This window comes from Artemia franciscana, chromosome 12, assembly GCF_032884065.1.
Source record: "Artemia franciscana chromosome 12, ASM3288406v1, whole genome shotgun sequence".
Classification (NCBI taxonomy): Eukaryota; Metazoa; Arthropoda; class Branchiopoda; order Anostraca; family Artemiidae; genus Artemia; species Artemia franciscana.
Window position 1 is genome coordinate 4,964,327 of NC_088874.1, and position 20,176 is coordinate 4,984,502.

Below are 20,176 nucleotides of genomic sequence, written 5' to 3' on the forward strand. Positions count from 1 at the left end.
CTTTATAGCTTCAGATTCAATGACAAATTGTAAATTCTCTGAAAAATCACATTGAAACCTTATCCCACAGTATAGAGGCTTCATTGAAAAAAAAGGGGGGGGGGGTAAGACTAAACTACATGTCTGATTTGTTTGACATATTTTTACTAAGAGTTTGGGAAGGGCTGAAGAGACCAAAAGAATATTGAACAATTTCCATTTTGAAAGACTGACTCCACTAGATTCCAGGTTTAGTGCAAAAATAAAGTGAAAAAGAGCCAAAATTTGTTTAAATTGACATCTCAGGGTTAGAATCACATTTGTAGTTTTATTTACTTATATATTTTATTTTGGCTTAATTATGTTGGTTTAAAACAAGTCAAATTAGTCAAATTAGTGGGTCACAGTATTGTTTAAGTAATTTGTATTATTTATTCTATTTTTCTATTTGTCAATGCTCTTCTTATGCCTATTGACAAATAGAAAAGCATAATAACAGGTAAAAATTTCTGCTTTACCACAAAACCCAACTTTTCGAAGTTAAATTGGCTTTTTTTTGCAGGACCTTCACTTTGCATCAATGTGCTTCATGCAACAATCTTCTGACTTGTATTGAGTTGCAAAATTTCTTATTTAGAACCTCATGACTTTTATTTTTGGACATTCTGATAATAATTAAACTGAAAAAGTACAATCTTTTTAATCCTTCTAAATTTTTAGGCTTGATGCGCTAAGTCACTCATCAGTCATTGTTGCTTGGATATACATTTTACCTCTATTAAGCTAAGTCTATAAATTGAAATTTAGAAGGGCAAAATTTGATCAGATTCATTTGGGAAAAGGGATGTGGGGAGGGGGGCTGATTACCCTCTGATCACTTATGACTCTTGAACGTCTGATTTCTGAAATGGGTCCTAGAACTTCTGATTTGCAGTTGGAAGAACCCTCTCCAAATTTTATACAACCACCTCTTCCATAAAAAACTTGTGTGTTAGTAATCGGCAACTAGCATAACTTAAATCCCTTGCCCTGGGGACGGGGTGCTTTCAACCCTTGAAGCATAGTTATATTGCCTACAGACTATTATGGACAAAATGGTTATTTCAGAATTTTGATCAGATCCATTTGTAGAAAAAGAGTGCCTGGAGATGGACTGGTTGCCCTCTGATCTCCTTGGAATCTTAAGTGGGGAACTAGAACTGTCGATTTCCAGTTAAATCAGTGTCCTCCAAAGTTTATATGACCACTCTTTCCATGAATCCTTTATTTGATAGCAATATGCAACTTGCATAACTTAAAACGCTTGCCTCTGGGCTGTATTTTTTTCAATCCTGGAAGCATAGTTAGTCGACCTTTGAACTATTTTGAACAAAATTTCTATTTCAAAATTTTGATTAGATGTTTTTGGGGAAAAAAGGGCGTGGGGGAGGGCGACTAGTTGCCATCTGGTCACTTTTGACTCTTAATATGGCACTTGAATTTTCAATCAAATGAGTCCCTATTGGAAAGGGACTCAGAAATCATGCTGCACTACTTACTGGAGAGGAAAGTCTCACTGGTTTCAAGTATTGTAATGGAATGCCTCGCAATTACCACTATTGTACTGTAAACACAGAACAAGTTAGTACCCTTTTACAGTATATCCTGTTCCAGGGTATGGTAACATTATTGAACAATCAAACAGGCCAAGGAGGCACCCAACCTGGGTCACCACTAATATCTCTAGCTATCTCTTTGGCGGGTAAACAGGCTCCTTTGTCGATATACTAGTGACAGTATTTCTCGCGAACTCTTTTCCTATCCTGTGTGGGTTCCTGGAAAAATAATATCACATGGCTGTAGAAAATAGCTTACTTGTAGTCTTTCAATGGTCATTTGACAAAACACACAAATATATCAACTCTAAAAAAAATAGACTCCCTAAACAGGGTCTCAATGTAGACTAAAAAAGAAAACGCCACTTCTTTACAAAAGCGCTTTCTGTAGGGGTGGACCTTAGATTGGCCCTGGCCAATCCACTAAATTAAAGTTCAAAACCCTGGCTTCTTTTGAATAATATTATCTTTCAATGGCCCAAGACAGAAAGACCAAAATAGAATATAGCTTGCAAGCTTTGCAAAAGAACTATAACTTAGCAATGAGACTTTAACTTATCATTGAACATTATACTTATGGCAAATCTAAGCAACTGTAATTATGGAAACGTAATTAGGTCATTTATCTGAAAAAGAAAAGAAACAGGGGTGAAACCTCAACACCTCCTCCCATAAGATAAATGACCACACAAACGCTACACTGGTCGACCCTTACAAACCTAAACACTGAACTTCAACTTTATAAAATCCATTTTTCTTCTTTCTTCCTCTGTTTTGGTGCTACTGCTTCCATCGCTTGGCTCTGGATCTGTCGCCATCCATACATCTCTGCTGCAGAACCATCATGGTCTTGATTGTATGAGCATCTGCATGAGGTTTTGAAAATTGAAGTCACCAGATTAGCAGAAAATAATCATGCTTAGCATGACTAAAAAAAAATTCTTTCCCTCACGAATTTAGATCTGAGGGAGCGTAGAATCGGGTTCTGGCATGTTTGATGATGCCAGTCATGAAAAATTGGCTGAAATAGCTTCTTACTCTCCATTGGTGGAAACAACACCACATCTAAACTAAAACGCGAATTGCCCCTTGGCATAATTTGAAATAATCCAAGGCCAAAAATGCAAAGGCCTATGGAAACAATAGGGGTACAGGGAAAATCAATCAATCAATCAATTTATTGATACTAAAAGAAAAAACTATTACAAAAGTAAAGCGGTTACTAGGCCCAAGAAGCTTTGCTTGTAATTGACCACAGAGAACAAGAATAAAACACTATTATAAAATATATACAAAAAAAATCCACTGGAACAAGACAAGGACATTGAACAGATAGGATATTTAACAGATAGAAGATTTAGAAGGAGATTTAACATATAGCTGAAAATGATTTTTAAAAGAAGAGAAGAGACATACAAATTAGGAAAGGATTAATAAAGAGAGAGAAAAATTATTGAATTGGAAAGACCCGACGAAATAATGGCTTTGCAGAAAGAAAAGAGGAACATCCGAAGGGATGGAGTTCCATAATAGAATTGATTGATATACTGGAGACCTCTGGGCTGCTGTAGAAGATCGTTTTGTTAAAATAAATCGTCGAGAAGAATTACGTAATGAAGAAAAGTACCTACTTGAGCCTGTCCGTGAGAAAAACTGCTGTAGGGGCGGTGGGAGAGTACCTAGAAAAGCAAAATGCGCAAAATAAAGAGTACTTTTACCTATAATATGATCCAGCGGAGCTATTCCAGTATCATTATAAAGATCAGAGGAAGGGTAAAGCCGAGGGAGAAGAAAAGTAGCCTTCACTGCCGTATTTTGGGCTCTTTGAAGTGAGCAGAGAAGAGATTTATTCGTATTACCCCAGACAGAGCAGCAATAAGAAAGGTAAGGAAATAAAAACATAATAAATAGAAATCATAATATCAGGAGGAAGAAATGAGTTAATCCGGTACAACATTGAAGACTGGCAAGGATTAAGGAACAGGTGTGAGTTGTATGTGGTTTAAAAGAAAGAAAACAGTCAAGATACACACCAAGAAATTTCACCATAGTAGCTTGTGGTATAATATTGTTCCCAAAAGTCAAGGTGATTGGCTCCTGTACGTCTCGCATACGGTAAGGGGTCCTGAAGTTGACAATGGCATTCTTTCGGCTGTTAAGAGCCATACCATTTGACCAGCACCAATCCTCTACTTTATCAAGAAGACCTTGAGCTATAGAAGTGGCAGATGGCAGGTCCACTGCAGCAATGAAAAAGTTACCGTCATCAGCAAAAAGAACAGGGTGAATATGGGTATGAAGACCATCAACAAGATCATTAATGTAAATTAGAAACAAAAGTGGTCCACGCACAGAGCCTTATGGGACACCTTTCAATACAGGAAAAGTAGAGGAAGAAATACGGTTAACCAAAACATACTGAGAACATACTGAGGTACTGAGAAAACGCCCAAAAGTTTGAGCAAAGCATTAATCAACTCATTCTGGGTCCCCTTCCCTGGGATAATCAAATGAAGAATGTGCAGTGATACCAACTGGAGACGAAATTGGATACGTTGCTCCCTGAATAAAGTTTGCTGGAAATAACTGTCAATTCCCATTAAGAGTTAAAACTATGAATTGGGTTACTGGCCAAAGGTTTGTGTGAAATATAAAGTGACCAGGAGAGTGTATCCCCCAAGGACTCCAGATCAGAGAAGCAAAATCATGGTAACAGGGTCACAACTGGCCAACCAGCTGTCTGTTGAGCAAAAAGTTCATCATTCATAGCTCCCCAAAGGGGATACTCCCCCAAAAGAGATTAAATCTTCCTTAGAGTTGATAAGACTCATCTCAGATTCCTTCCCAAGCCCTTCCATTCCAACCCAACATTCACTATCTCCCAACTTTTCCATAGCCCATCGTAGGTTGTTCACCTCTATTTTATGATCATCTTGTTTTTTTCTCAATGGGTGTTGGACCTCTTAGTTTCTCCCAAATTTCTTTTTTAATTCCCGGAAATTTTATTCTCCACAAACGCAGGCTAAATTTGTAAATCATGTCTCTTTTTTGTGTCTCTTATTTCTTCCTTACTTTCCTCCCATTTCTTTGATCCGCGAAATAGCTCATATTCAACTTTTATTGGGACCATAGTGTCCTTTTTCTTAGGTTCCATTGTTCTGTTATAGTCTTGTTTTATTCCCCATGGATCTTGGACCTCTTTGTCCCCCTAAGCTCTGTTTTGTTCTCGCCATTTTGTAATTCTCCCAATTGTTTTTCTTTCGCCACTGCTGGCTGAATCCGCACATTTTGTCTTTTTTTTGCATTTCTTTTTCCTTTTGACTTTTCTCAACTTTGTCAAACGTGCAAAATAATAGATCATCACTAAATTTGGATTGGACTCCAGTGTCCACGATCTATGACCTCATTTATTTATTGTAGTTCCTTTTGATATTTCTATTCTTTTTTTTTATTTTTGTTTTCTTTTGAAGTAAGAACTAACTCGTCGCTAAATGAGAATTAAATTTTTCAGTTGTAGTTTTGCTTTGTATCTTTCTTCTCACTTTTAGGCGTCTTTACTTTTACTGCGGAAACAAATAATTCGTTATCAAATGGGAATTGAATTCCGACATCTAGTTTTTTATATTATGCACAAGTGCATAGTATGCACTTGTGTGTTTTTTGTATTCGTTACATATGTTTTGAAGTTTACTATTTTCTGAAAATTCCCCGAAAAATCCACTTTCAAACGTTTTATTTTCTTATTATGTGGTCTAGCTACTTTGGCAGCTTATTTTTTGGATTATCAACATTTTGAACTAGAGTGTCAAACATTTCGTTTTTTGACAGGGTGGCTTAGCCTCCCATTTTGTTTTATGGGCCGGTCCGCCTTCCCGCATAGTCAACGAAGTGGCATGTTTTTCCGTAAAAGTATTATGAAGTTTTCTGTTTTCTGAAAATTTTCCCGAAAAATCAGTTTTGCGCGTTTTATTTTCAGTGTTGTGTGGCCTAGCCACTTCTGCATCTCCCACCGTTAAAGAAGTTGCTTTTAAGGCTATGAGATTTCCGATATCCCCAAAGTCTCCTCCTACCAAAACATCTACTGCAAGAGTAGGTACTAAGTCTACTTTCATCGTTTTTCTCTGGACTGCACCGTCCTTCTCTGCAATTTCTATTTTAACCCAAGCAGACGGGTATGGGTGCTTATCTCCATAATAACATAATGTTTGAATCTTATTTTTATGGTCCATCTCCTTTCTATAAATTAGCTCAGTTCGCACATACGTTTGGTCAATGCAAGAATCAATTGCCATTTCAACTAATTTCCCGTTCATTTTTTTGTATATTTTATGAAACTCGGCAAACGCGTAATTTTTTCGTTGTTATGGGCCATGGCCCAGGCTGTCGTTTTATGCGGTTTTTGATCATCTTAACTGGGGGACTTTCTTACAAAATGCCCTATAGTACCACAGTTGTAGCAAGTTACTTCTCTTTATTTGTGCTAAAATGCATTTTTTGCTCTGTGTTATAGTGCCTATTTGTATTATACTCTTTACATTGAAATATATTTATGTCCTCAGCTTCCTTTCTTATTTCGGTCAACCTTTTCGCGAGTTCCGCCATTTCTTCGCTTGTTTTCAGGTTCTTTTCTTTTAAATATATTCTCAGTTCTCTCTGGGTATTTCCAAAAACTGTTCCATTACCGTTTTTTCTATCACTTCCGTCATCTTTTATTTTATCTCTTCTGGGTCTTCTAACATTCTATATTTCTCTAGCTCCAGCCATTTTAAACACAAAATATCTTTCAGTTTATACCCCTATTCTTTGTAAGTTTCGTTGTCTCACTTTCTATCGCTTCTAAACATTCTTTGAAAGTGTAAGGGGGAGAGTTGAAACTTTTCAAAAATGGCTTGTTTTAATCTTTCAAAATCTCTTGAATAGTGCATCGGCCATCCGTTTTCTCTCGGCCATCCGTTTGATTCTGCCGTTTTTTCAAAATTGCATGGGTATAATGTACAGCTTCGTTTTCTTTCATTGTTTAAAGGGTTATTGCATGCATCAAATCTACTGTACACAGTCTCTAAGGCTCTTGGGATTTTCTCCCAACGATCATTTCCATTAAGCATTTTCTTTCCTCTCTATCTGCCTCGTCCTTTTTTCTTTGGCTATCCTATCACTCTCTCTTTCCTCTCTATCTTTCTCCTCCTTTTGTTCTCTGGCTATTCTTTCTGTCTCTTCCCTTTTTTCTCTGGCTATTCTATTAGCCTCCTTTTTCTACTCTCTATCTATTCTAATATTCTCAGCTTTCTGCTCTTTAGCTATTCTCTCTTTCTTTCCTATCTTCCTTCTCTTCTCTGTGCTTATTCTTTCTTCCTCCATGAAATTTACATGACTACTTTTTCGTGACCCCCTGCTCGACATTGAGCTTCTACTGCTCCTGCTACTGGGTCTACTTTGATTGTTTCTGTCATTATATCGTCTTATTTCTTTTCTTGAGTCTGTTCCTTCTCTATCTGTATTTTCTCTTATCGCAACTTCCCTTCACTTTGTCTAGCATCTGAGAGGCGAGTTGGTTTTATTTTCCTCGTGTTTTCATATAATTAAATAAAATAAAACAAGTTTTTTTAACGGGAAGTAAGGAGCAACATTAAAACTTAAAACGAACAGAAATTACTTCGTATATGAAAGGGCTGCTTCCTCCTCAACGCCCCACTCTTTACGCTAAAGTTTGACTCTTTCTCTTAACTCTACTTTTTAAAACAGTAAAAAACTTTAGCGTTTCAGTTCACGTATAGCATTCATTCAGTGACCATCTTAAACCGGATTTACTCTCACAAAGTTTTGATTATTGCGTCGGACCATTCATTTAGTGTTCAGCAAGGTTAATTTACTGTCGAAATTTTTTGGATAGATTCAGATGCCAATAGTACGCAAAGTGAGTAATTAAAGGAGTTTTATGTGGTAGTATATTTCTACAGTCTATTTTTTCTTGGAGTTCAATTACTATTTTGTATAATGGGAGGAAAGAGGAAGAAGGAAAAATCTGACGAGTTTTTCTCGCATCCAGTCCTATGGAAGGAATCTCATTGAAATCACTAGCTGATAGTTTGAGTCTAGTTTTACAGACTGTTAAAGAAAATTCAACTACGTTAAATGAGCTGAATGTTAATTATAAAGGATTAGATCAAAGGATTTCTAAGATCGAAGAATCTGTATTGGAATCGAAATTGGAGGTGGAAGGTATTAAGCCTAAAGTGATCAACCTTGAGGTAGAAACCAATGATTTGAAGAGCCACATTTCTGTGCTGGTTGATGAAAATTCTTTACTTAAATCGCAGTTATCTAGCCTAAAGCATACAATGATGAAGTTGGAAAGTAAAGAAACTGATAAAAATATCAAACAGTTCGTGGTAACGAACTGTAGTAAGGAGCGACCCGGCTCAATAGTAAACGAAAGTCTAAAAATCGGAATCGGCTAAAAGATACATCAAAAGAATCAGATTTTCATGCTGATTTTAAATATATAAGTTTCATCAAATTTAATCTTCGTCACCAAAAGTTACGAGCCTGAGAAAATTTACCTTATTTTGAAAAATAGGGAGAAACACCCCCTAAAAGTCATAGAATCTTAATGAAAATCACACCATCGCATTCAGCGTATAAGAGAACCCTATAGCAAAAATTTCAAGCTCCTATATACAAAAATGTGGAATTTCGTATTTTTTGCCAGAAGACAGATCACGGGTGCGTGTTTATTTGTTTTTTGTTTTTTTTCCCAGGGGTCATCGTATCGACCAAGCGGTCCTAGAATGTCGCAAGAGTGCTTGTTCTAATGGAAATGAAAAGTTCTAGTGCCCTTTCTAAGCGACCAAAAAAATTGGAGGGCACCTAGGCCCCCTCCCACGCTCATGTTTTTCCCAAAGTCGACGGATCAAATTTTGAGATAACCATTTTGTTCCGCATAGTCGAAAACCATAATAACTATGTCTTTGGGGATGACTTACTCCCCCACAGTCCCTGGGGGAGGGGCTGCAAGTTACAAACTTTGGCCAGTGTATACATACAGTAATGGTTATTGGGGAATGTACAGACGTTTTCAGGGGGATTCTTTTGGTTTGGGGGGTTGGGTTGAGGGGAGGGGGCTATGTGGGAGTATCTTTCCTTGGAGGAATATGTCATGGGGGAAGAGAAACTCAATTAAAAGGGCGCATGATTTTCTAGCATTACTATAAAAAAAACATTGAAAAAATAAACATGAAAAAGTTTTTTCAATTGAAAGTAAGGAGTAGCATTAAAACTTAAAACGAACAGAGATTATTAAGCATATGAGCGGTTCTAAAAATACTTTAGCATAAAGAGCAAGGTATTTGGGAGGAGATAAATACATCGCTCTTTATGCTAAAGTATTTCTAGTAATTTCAACTACTTATTCTACGGCCTTTCTGATTCAGGGGTCATTCTTAAAGAACTGGGACAAAACTTAAGATTTAGTATAAAGAGTGAGGTATTAACGAGGGGACGAATCCCCTCATATACATAATAAAAATATAAGGTATTAAAAGTTTTTTACGTAAGTTAATTCTTAAGTTACGTATATTTTTTACTAATAAAAACGTTCGTTAAAAATTAAAAGTTCTAGTTGCCTTTTTAAGTAACCGAAAAATTGGAGGGCAACTGCGCCTCCTTCCCCACTCCTTATTTCTCAAAATCGTCTGATCAAAATTAAGAGAAAGCCATTTAGCCAAAAAGAGAATTAGTATGCAAATGTGCGGAGAGCCAAAATCAAACATGTATTAATTCAAAAACGTTCAGAAATTAAATAAAAAAAACTAGTTTTTTAACTGAAAGTAAGGAGCGACATTAAAACTTAAAACGAACAGAAATTACTCCGTATGTGAAATGGGTTTTCCCCTCCGCAATCCCTCGCTCTTTACGGTATAGTTTGACTCTTTGCTACAATTCTAATTTTTAAAGCAATTAAAAACTTTAGCGTAAAGAGTGAGGGAATGCGGAGGGGAAAACCCATTCCACATAAGGATTAATTTCTGTTCGTTTTAAGTTTTAATGTCGCTCCTTACTTTCAGTTAAAAAGCTAGTTTTTTTTGTTTAATTCTAGCATGGAACGTGACAGCGATTGATTCTGTAAACGCTAAGGCGATTTTCGATAGTATAATTTCGTCATTCCTTGGAATCCATGAGGTATCCAAATACGCGATAGCTAATGTTAAGCCTGAAAAAAAGCTGATAAAGGTTATCATGGAGAACAGGGAGCTGAAAGTGGCAGTTCTAAAACAGGCTCGAAATCTTCGTGGAAAAACTATCATGTCCAATCAAAATGTTTTTTTATCCGATGATTCTCCCCCGTCTGTTCGAGAAGTTCGAAAGAAACTTTTAGCTATCCGAACCAGTATTGTATTGTATCAGATTAACGACGCTTCTTGACTGCTAAGGTCACTGCGTCAACCCTGCAGTGCATTACTGCAGCATGATTCGATCTCTGGTCCCGTATTACCAAGCTAAGGTCAAACCCACTGCACCACCACAGGACTATCCGAACCAGTATTCGTGAAAAAACAGGTTTTGAAACTTGGATTGCGAGACCCATGCCACCATCTCTATGTATTCGTCGCCTTAAGGAAGGGCCAGTGGAAATGTTTTTGTTTGATGAAATCCCACCAGATATTAGTAGCCTGATTCAAACGCAACGACAGCGAAGGCAAGGAAATGGCCGGGGCAATTCTATGGACTGGATTACATGACTGAATAATTTTTTTTCTTTTTTTGTTTAGGGAGTTTGTGGAAGCCCGGACACTTTTTGTGTTTTGATAAGAAAAAAGTATTGCTTGAATTATTTGTTGAGTTAGTTTGGTCCGATGCAATAAAAATAGTAATAGTGACTTATATAATGGTATCTTCTGCTTCAACAAATATTGCGTCTTTTTTTTGCATTGCTATTTGTTTTTTTTTGCACCAACAGTATAGTATTAGAACAGACCCATTTACTGTGAGTTTTAGTGCTTTTACTTTTCAATGGGAGAGGCATGGGGGAGGAGTACTCCTTGGCGTGAGGTCAGTGCATGATAGTGGTTTGGGTGATTTTATTATTATGATTATGAATGAATGGTTTATATTACCAGTGCTGATTATTTGTTTATTTCTTAGTTTTTCCTTTTCTTTTTTCTTCTCTTTCCCTCTTTTTTCTTATTTATACTTACCTTGATTTTATTATCATTATTTATCCATACCTTGAATATATTATTTTTTACTCTTCTTTCCTTATATTTTTTCCTTATACCTGTGGTCTGGTGGGCTTGGTCGTGGGGTGGAACTGCCATCCACCATGAGTAAATCGACGATTTCTGTTAGTGGCCAGCCTGGTATCAACTCTTTGGGGGATCGTTTACTTGATTTAAAAAATAATCCTTAAGATATTGAAAATATAATTAATAATCCAATTGGAAGTAGAAATCTCAAGAATATTGATTCTAACTCGGCTTTTAAAAGTAAGTATGTTTCGCAATTAAATGGTTTTGCCTCCTCTAAATGAGATGATATTTTCTCTGTGTTTCATCTTAACATTCAGGGACTCTGCTCGTCTTTTGATGACCTGAAACGGATCGTTTGTGATGGAACTCCTGATGTTATAGGATTATGTGAAACTTTTCTGGATTCAAAAAAGGATATCCTTTTAGATATTCCAGGATATAGGATAGAGAGGCCAAATAGGAAACAGATGGCGAGAGGTGGCCTTATGCCTTATATTGCTGATCGTCTTGCATATAATGTCCGAAACGATTTGAGCAGAAATGAGGAAGGAATATTTGAATCCCTATTTATTGAGATTAAATCAATGCTTAAGTATTTAGTTGTGGGTTTGGTTTATAGGTCCCCCAGTAGATCTATTCCTTCGTTTTTGAAAATTATGGAAGAAGTTTTGGACTCAGCTATAAACTAATTCTTATGGGTGATTTTAACCTCAACCTGCTGGATGAAAATTCTGCTTCAACTATTGATTTTTTGTCAATGATGCCCTCTTCAGGAACTCTACCTTCAGTTTGTATACCAACCCGAGTTACTGAAATACAAGCGTCTCTTATCGATAATATTTTTTCGTCACTAGATGTCTTAGATAATTTGGTGCTGATTAGTGATATTTCTGATCATTTTCCCGCTATTTCCCGATATAAGAGTGCTGATCAAGCGCAGCGTATAGCATCACCATCTAATCTCCCATTTTTCCGTTATGGTGATACTGAGCTAAGTCTACTTAATTCTCGTCTGGCTGATGTAACATGGGACAGTTTGGTTTCTGATTAAGATTTTAACCACTCTTTTGATTCCTTTTATGATTTAGTTAAAGAAGGAATCCTGGAGATTTGCAAGCGGGGTCCAGCGCCCCATACTTCGAAAAGGATAGCACCACTGAATCTATGGATGACTTCAGGTCTCCATAAAAGCTGGAAAAGGAAAAATTATTTGTGGAAGCTTTACAAGGCTTCACCATCTTTAGCTCATCACGAACGATTCAAGGCCTATAGGAGTATATTTAATTCTCTCTGTCGGAAGGCAAAGTCTCAGTTTTATCATAGGAAATTTTCTGAATGTGGGAAGGATGTTAGGAAGACATGGTATTTGATTAATTCAGTTCTTAGACCTACTCCCCTTCTGCCTCCAGTTCCATCAATGCTGATAATCGATGGTAAAACCGTCCAAGGAGATGCAGATGTTCAGCTAGAGCTTACCTCTTATTTTGCTAATATAGGAATCTCGTTGCGATTTCCGAGCCTTTCTTGGACCCTCATGTATGAAGTTGATGGTCTTGAATTCTTTTTCTTAATTTGAGGTAGCTCGTATCGTGAATGCTCTTAAAGGATCATCCTCTTCAGGACCAGACAAAATTCCTACAAGGGTTATCCGTGCAATTCTGCCTGCTATTCTGTCACCACTGACTAAGCTCGTCAATCTGTCTTTCGAGAAAGGTATTTTTCCTGAATCTCTCAAGCGAGCTAAGGTTATAGTACTCTATAAAGGTGGTTCTCGGAGTGATCCTGCTAGTTATAGGCCAATTTCTCTCCTATCTGCTTTCAGCAAAATCTTTGAGAAGGCTATGCTATCCAGGCATCTTAGTTTTCTGAATGCAAAGGATTTTTTGCATGATTTCCAGTTTGGATTCCGAGCGAGTCACTCTACAGAGCATGCTTGCGCAGCTTTATCGAATTTCATTCATTCGGCAATAGATTCTGGTCATGTCCCGGCAGCTTTATTTTTGGATGTTCGTAAAGCTTTTGATTCCTTGACTCATCGGATTCTTCTTTGGAAAAGATCGCATTGGTATAAGATCAAACGCTTATTCTTGGTTTGATTCATATCTTTCTGGTAGGCTTATTTCAATTGATCCGTTTTTCCGGAGCCCTTCTGAAGTATATTATGGCGTCCCGCAGGGACCTGTTCTTGGTCCCATTTTATTTTTGATTTATGTTAATGATTTGATTTCGGCTGCAAAAAACACCAGGCCTATGGCTTGTTGCAAGCTGTGTCAGCCTGATGCTCATCCAATACTTCTTCTAATGAAGATTTTTTTGCTGCCTTTGCTGATGATACCACTGTTGGGACCCTTGGGAAGACGGAATGTGATATCAAGTCTAACCTTGTGGCATTATTCGAGAGAGTTATGTCATAGTTTAATGCCAATTACTTGGTCTTGAATGTTGGTAAATCATATTTTCTTATTTTTTCTCGAATTGGTATAGCTTTCTCTCAGCTTACACACCTTCTGGTGACACAAGGATCCTTGTCTAGACCAGAGAATCGGGTGGTCCGGTTTCTTGGTATCCTGCTTGATGAGAACCTTTCATTCAGAAACCATTGGTTATGGACGCCAACCATTCTTCACCAACACCGCTCTTAAGTCTACGGTCTATTTAGATTATTTCTTGTGCTTCTTTTGTCTTTGATCAACTTCATGGCAATCTTCCAAAATCTCTTCGGAAAACTCCTATGTTTATTTCTGATTCAGCACCATATAGCCTTCGTTCTTCAAATAATATCTACATTCCGCATACCCCTACTATTCGATCACATTTCAATCCCCACATTGCTTGTCAGTGCAGAAATGCCACTCGTTTGGGACTTTTAAAAGGATTCTTAAGGATCATTTAATAAAGAATCAAATAGATTAATTTTTTTTCCTCTGAAGAGTTGATGGCCCCTGTGTTTTGTTAGTGGTGTTTGGTTTTCCTCTCTGCACTTTGCTCCCAGGCCTCAGGTATGTTCTCTATGTTTTGCTGTTTTATTTTCCTTCTAGTTGTTGCTTATATTGTATCCCCCATAAGCATATTGCCTGTGAACTGCTATATGTGATTGCCTATATTGAATTTATTGCTTGTATAATAATTGTTTTTTCTTATCCCCCTTGTATCCCTAGCCATGGAGCCTTTCGAGGGGAATTATGTGTATTGTAATTCGATTTTGAATTGTATTTTGTATTGTCTTCTATTTAATATTAATAAACTTATCTCTCTTTCTCTCTCCCCATGACAAATTCCTCCAAGGAAAGGTACCCCAACATATCCCTCTCTTCTCAACCCCCCAACCTAAAAATCCCCCAGAAAACGTATGTACTCTTCCAAATAACCATTACTATATGTAAGCACTGGTTAAAGTTTGTAACTTGTGGCCCCTCCAACGGGGACTGTGGGGGAGTAAGTCGTCCCCAAAAACATAGTTATAAGGTTTTTTGACTACGCTGAATAAAATGGCTATCTCAGAATTTTGATCCGGTGACTCTAGGAAAAAAATTAGCGTGGGAGGGGGCCTAGGTGCCCTCCAATTTTTTTGGTCACTTAAAAAGGGCACTAGAACTTTTTATTTCCGTTAGAATGAGCCCTCTCGCAAGATTCTCGGACCACTGGGTCGATACGATCACCCCTGGGGAAAAAAAACAAACAAATAAACACGCATCCGTGATCTGCCTTCTGGCAAAAAGTATAAAATTCCACATTCTTGTAGATAGGAGCTCGAAACTTCTACAACAGGGTTTTCTGATACGCTGAATCTGATCATGTGATTTTCGTTAGGATTCTATGACTTTTAGGGGTTGTTTCCCCGTATTTTCTACAATCAGACAAAGGTAACTTTGTCTGATTTTAGCTTTTGATGGGTAACATTAAACTTGATGAAACTTATATATTTAAAATCAGCATTAAAATGCGATTCTTTTGCTGTAGCTATTGGTATGAAAATTTCATTTTTTAGAGTTTTGGTTACTATTGAGCCGGGTCGCTCCTTACTACAGTTCGTTACCACGAACTGTTTGATAATTGTTCTTCGTGTATTACCGCCACTGTTTGTGTTTCATGTTCTCTCATAATACCGTGTGCGCTCCTTCCCGATCGTATTCTTTGTACCCCCATATCTATTTCCTTTATCTGGGCCTCTATCTGGGAATAATTACTTCTGGAAGCGCAGTGTATTCTTTTCTCCCTCTACGGTTCTTACTGGAGATCGTTTTATTCCTGATTTTGTTTTGAAGTTCCCCCTTTTGCATGTGTCAGAAATGTCTATTTCACCTCCTGAAAGATATAGGGTTCTACTGATGGTAAATTCCCTTGGGTACTTCTAGCGGAGGTTGCATATAAATGTGAATCTGAATACGATTTTTTTTTTATTCACCGCGGTAGCTTTTTTCGGATTCATCTCTAATTCTATTAGTTCTTGTCCCTTTTCTGATCTTGTGTGAATCATCTGTCTGTCCACCATTATTTCAAAATTCAGTTAATCATCAAAGTACTTCTTCAAATCGTCAACTGTACATCTGGTGCCATCTCGTGATAAATTTTTTACGTCTCAATTTTCTGATTATTTTCCAAAGCTAATTAGTCGTGTGAAATATTAATTCATAAATTTCTATTATAGTCCAACTAGGCGACGCCCATTAAGATTTTCGTAATATTTTTTATAGCTTATTACTTCTGTGCCAAATCCTACCGTAGTTGTGTGATATATTAAATCGTAGAATTTGATTTTTCTCTGACTAGGCAACGCCCATTCAGATTTTCGTAATTTTTAATTGATTCCGTCTATTTCCCGCAATTTTTCGTATGTACTTATAGTAGGCTACTGCGTAGGCTAAATTTAATCGTCTTTTCGGAAAACGCAGATTCTTTTACTATTGGTGTAATTGATAGGTCCTTTAGCTGCTGCCACCAGATACTGGAATGGTAACCATGACTGCTAACAGAATTTGGCGCGGAAACGTTACTTCACCACTTACTGTAATGGAATGCCTCGCGGCCAAGGTATGGTAACGTGATCAAACGGGCCAAACTCTTGGCCAAAAGGTGCGCCCAACCTGAATTACCACTAATATCTCTAGCTATCTCTTTGGAGGGTAAACTGGCCCACATGTCGATATACTAGTGACGGTATTTCTCGCGAACTCTTTTCCTACCCTGCCTGGGTTCCTGGAAAAATAATCTCACACGGCTTTAGAAAATAGCTTACTTTTATTCTTCCAAAGGTCACTTGACAAAACACACATTTATATATAAACTCTGTAAAAACAGCCCCCCTAAACGGGCTCTAAATGTAGACTAAAAAACAAAACACCACTTTTGTACAAAAGCACTTTCTGTAGGGGTGGACCTTAGATTGGCCCTGGCCAATCCGCTAACTTAAATTTTAAATCCCTGGCTTCTTTTGAATACCATTATCTTTCAATGGCCCAGAACAGGAGGACCAAAATAGAATTTAGCTTGCAAGCTTACTTATTGCAAAACAACTATGTCTTAGCAACAAGACTTTAACTTATCATTGAAAATTTTACTATATTCAAATCTAAGCAATTGCAATTTTGGAAACGAAAATGGGTTATTTATCTGAAAAATAAATGAAACAGGGGTGAAACCCTAACATTCCCCTTCAAAGCTCATGTGACCAACTCTTCCATAAGAAGTACCTCTGGAAAAAAAAACACTTCAGCTTTATGACTCAGTACTATAAACTACACTATAGCGTTATATCTGATTTAAAAAATTCATACATGCACAAATGCAGCATTGAATAGTATTGTACTGTGATAAAACTCAGAAATTCCTTCAGTGAATCTTTGAGGACCAATTACTTGTGCAAGGAAGGTTTTGTCATTTGAGATAGGACCAAAACAATATTAATATCCGCACAATATCTGTAGACTCTACCAAGTATGGCACAAACAAAATTGTTTTCCTATATGAATACCTCAGCATATTATAAATTAATTGTCGAAAATAGCGACGAAGACCACACTGCCTTTCCATAACAAACAAATACAAAGTAGAGACAATAGGGAAAATCTTTTCAAGACAGTGGAAATCAGTTCTGTGGATTTCCACTGTCTTGAAAAGATTTTCCCTATTGTCTCTACTTTGTATTTGTTTGAAATTAATTGTCAAGATTTGAACATAATAATAATATGACAAGGGGAAAAAAAACCCCTGCAAAATAAACCTCCAAAAATTAGTAAACTTGTACGAAACTTGATTTGGATGATTCTCAACCAACTATTCATCCTTGCTATAAACCGAAAGATTGTTTAGTTATTGGATATTTTAAATATTTATTTCTAGATGTCTGGAATTGCTGTTTTGGGAGCAGGGATTGCTCTTATTTATTTCTAAGAAATAAATGTTATTAGAAATGAATATTTATTTCTAGATGTGTGAAATTGCTATTTTGGGAGCAGGGATTGCTCTTATTTATTTCTAAGAAATAAATATTATTAGAAATGAATATTTATTTCTAGATGTGTGAAATTGCTGTTTTGGGAGCAGGGATTGCTCTTATTTATTTCTAAGAAATAAATGTTATTAGAAATGAATATTTATTTCTAGATGTGTGAAATTGCTGTTTTGGGAGCAGGGATTGCTCTTATTTATTTCTAAGAAATAAATATTATTAGAAATGAATATTTATTTCTAGATGTGTGAAATTGCTGTTTTGGGAGCAGGGATTGCTCTTATTTATTTCTAAGAAATAAATATTATTAGAAATAAATATTTATTTCTAGATGTCTGAAATTGCTGTTTTGGGAGCAGGGGTTGTTGGGCTTACAACAGCTGTTCTACTTCAAAGTGAAATACCTGATGCTAAGATTACTGTTGTAGCTGACAAATTTACAATAGATACCCTAAGTGATGGAGCTGCTGGAATATTCAGACCGGGAACCAGCTTTAGTGGGCCAAATCCAGAAATAACAAGGTAAAGTTTTTTTTATTAATGCTAAAAATCTATAGTTAAAGTTTATTGGAGTAAAAAAATATCGAGCATATGAAAGTTTTGGTATTTCCTTTGAAGTTGTTTTTTGGAAGCCTAAGAAAAATCAATATTAAAAAAAAAACTTCACATAAGTCTTTTCTTATTTTGTTTTCTTGGTTTATGATTTCAAAATTCCTCAATATTCCTGAAGGGAATTAGTGTTATTTGCATTTTTGTAATTTAAAGGCTTGCGTCAATTATGTTTATTAGAAAAGAGCGAGAATATTAAGAATAGTAATATGGTAATAGGAGAGTAAGAATAATACAAGATAGTAAGGATAACACATAATAATAATTGTAAGAATAATAGTATGAATAATAAGTAAGAATACATAAGAATAATAGTAAGAATAATACAAGAATAGTAAGAAATATAGCCAAAACCTACGATAAAAAAGAGCTATTAGAGTTGTATACGGTGGTTAAGAAGAGAAATTATAAAAAATGAAAATGTAGATAGAAGTTTACTATAGTAGTGCTTTCATTAACCGTCTCACAAAACTTAATTGCCAAATTTTGAAAAACTTTATGGTTGGAATAGGTATTAAGATTGAAATAAAAATCTGTTTGAAACAATTCTGATTCTGATTGAATCATTCTGAGTGAAATACAATGATTGATTATAATCTGTTTTAATTACCTGATTGAATACAATTCTGATTGAAAAAAAATGAGCTATTGAAATTTTGAGCAACTGCAATTACTCTAACTTTTGAATTTGAAAATGTATGTATAAACCTGAGGAAGAACTAGTCTAACTAGTTCTCTTTGATGGTATTAAATTGAAAAACAAGTCTTTTCAACTGAAAGTAAGAAGCAACATTAAAACTTAAACAAATAGAAATAGTTCCTTACATGAGGGGGACTGCCCCTTCTTCAACTTTCAATCTTTACGCTAATGTTTCAAAGTTCTTTAAAAATATTTCTCATTCAAATTCAACGGACACTGTGTCTGAACAGTCTTTCTTTCTTTAGCGAGAAAAAGTTAAGCTTTCTGACCGTCGTTCATATCATGCCAGGAACTCCCCTTCCTTATCCCCTTTAAAATTTCTCCTGGAAAATCCCCTCGGAAACTTTCCTGCCCATGAAAATTTCTCCCCTGGAAAAAACTTCTTGTAGAAAATACCTCCCCCCTCAAAATTTCTGTATGTTTCCCAATAACAAATGCTGTATGTGAGCAATGGGCAAATTGCGTAACTTACACCCCTTTCCCCAGGAACAATGGGAGGTCAGCCATCCCTAATTATATATAGTTATTGGACCTTTCAATTATGCTGAATCGAATGGCTATCTCAAAATGTTGGTTGGATGCTTTCTGGAAAAAGGAGCGTAGGAGGGGCTATTTTCCCTCCAATCTCTTTGATCACTTAAAAAGGGCACTAGAACTTTTGACTTCTGATCAAATTGGCCATCTCTCAATCTTCTACGACCTTTGATTTGGTACGATAATCCCTGAAAAAAAAGTGAAAATAAAAATAAACACACATCCAGGATATTTCTTCTGGCAACAAATAATTCAGAATTGCTGATTTTTGTATATAGGTGCTTGAAATCTCTACAATAAGATTCTCTGATATGCTGAATCTGGTGGTGTGATTTTCATTTACATTGCTTGACATTATGAGGGTGTTTCCTCCCTTTTCCAAAAATTGAGTAAATTTTCTCACGGTTGTAATTTTCGATTGGTAAACGTAAACTTAATGAACTTTATATAATTGGAATCAGCATAAAAATTCAATTCTTTTGATATGTATATTGTTATCAAAATTCTGTTTTTTAGAGTTTCGGGTACTATTGAGCCCAGTCACTTCTTACTCACAGTTTGTTACCGCGTTGCTGATTGAGAAAGGAATTTCTCCTTCTCCCTATTGTTAGTAGCTCAAGATTGCTTAGGATAAGTGTTGTAACATTGCCGTTAGAGGTTCCCTTCTCAACGCCCCGCACTTTACGCTAAAGTTGACTCTTTCTCTCAATTCTACTTTATTAAACTCTTTCTCTCAATTTTACTTTATTAAACAGTAAAAAACTTTAGCATAAAGAGCGGGGCGCTGAGAAGGGAAGAGCCCCTTTCATACACGGAGTAATTTCTGTTCGTTTTACGTTTTAATGTCGCTCCTTACTTTCAGTTAAAAAAACCAGTTTTTTTATTTAATTTCTGAACGTTTTTGAATTAATGCATGTTTGATTTTGGCTCTCCGCACATAAATTATCAAAATGAAATCTGTATATTAATTCTTTTCTTGGCTAAATGGCTTTCTCTTAGTTTTGATCAGACGATTTTGAGAAATAAGGGGTGGGGAAGGAGGCCTAGTTGCCCTCCAATTTTTGGG

General features: G+C 36.3%; 1 protein-coding gene across 4 annotated transcripts in view; it reads left to right on the forward strand.

The window, feature by feature from the left end:
• LOC136033608 (D-aspartate oxidase-like) overlaps positions 1–20,176 on the forward strand; it is a 207,600-nt gene that overhangs the window by 11,877 nt on the left and 175,547 nt on the right. For 2 of the 4 annotated variants that reach the window (XM_065714394.1, XM_065714398.1), the window contains exons 1-2: positions 7,456–7,488; positions 17,599–17,789. In XM_065714394.1, coding sequence (XP_065570466.1) covers positions 7,471–7,488; positions 17,599–17,789 — 209 coding nt within the window. In that variant the 5' untranslated portion in view covers positions 7,456–7,470. Of the gene's footprint in view, positions 1–7,455; positions 7,489–17,598; positions 17,790–20,176 lie in introns of those variants that run through there. The other 2 variants (XM_065714396.1, XM_065714397.1) reach the window with 1 other exon arrangement.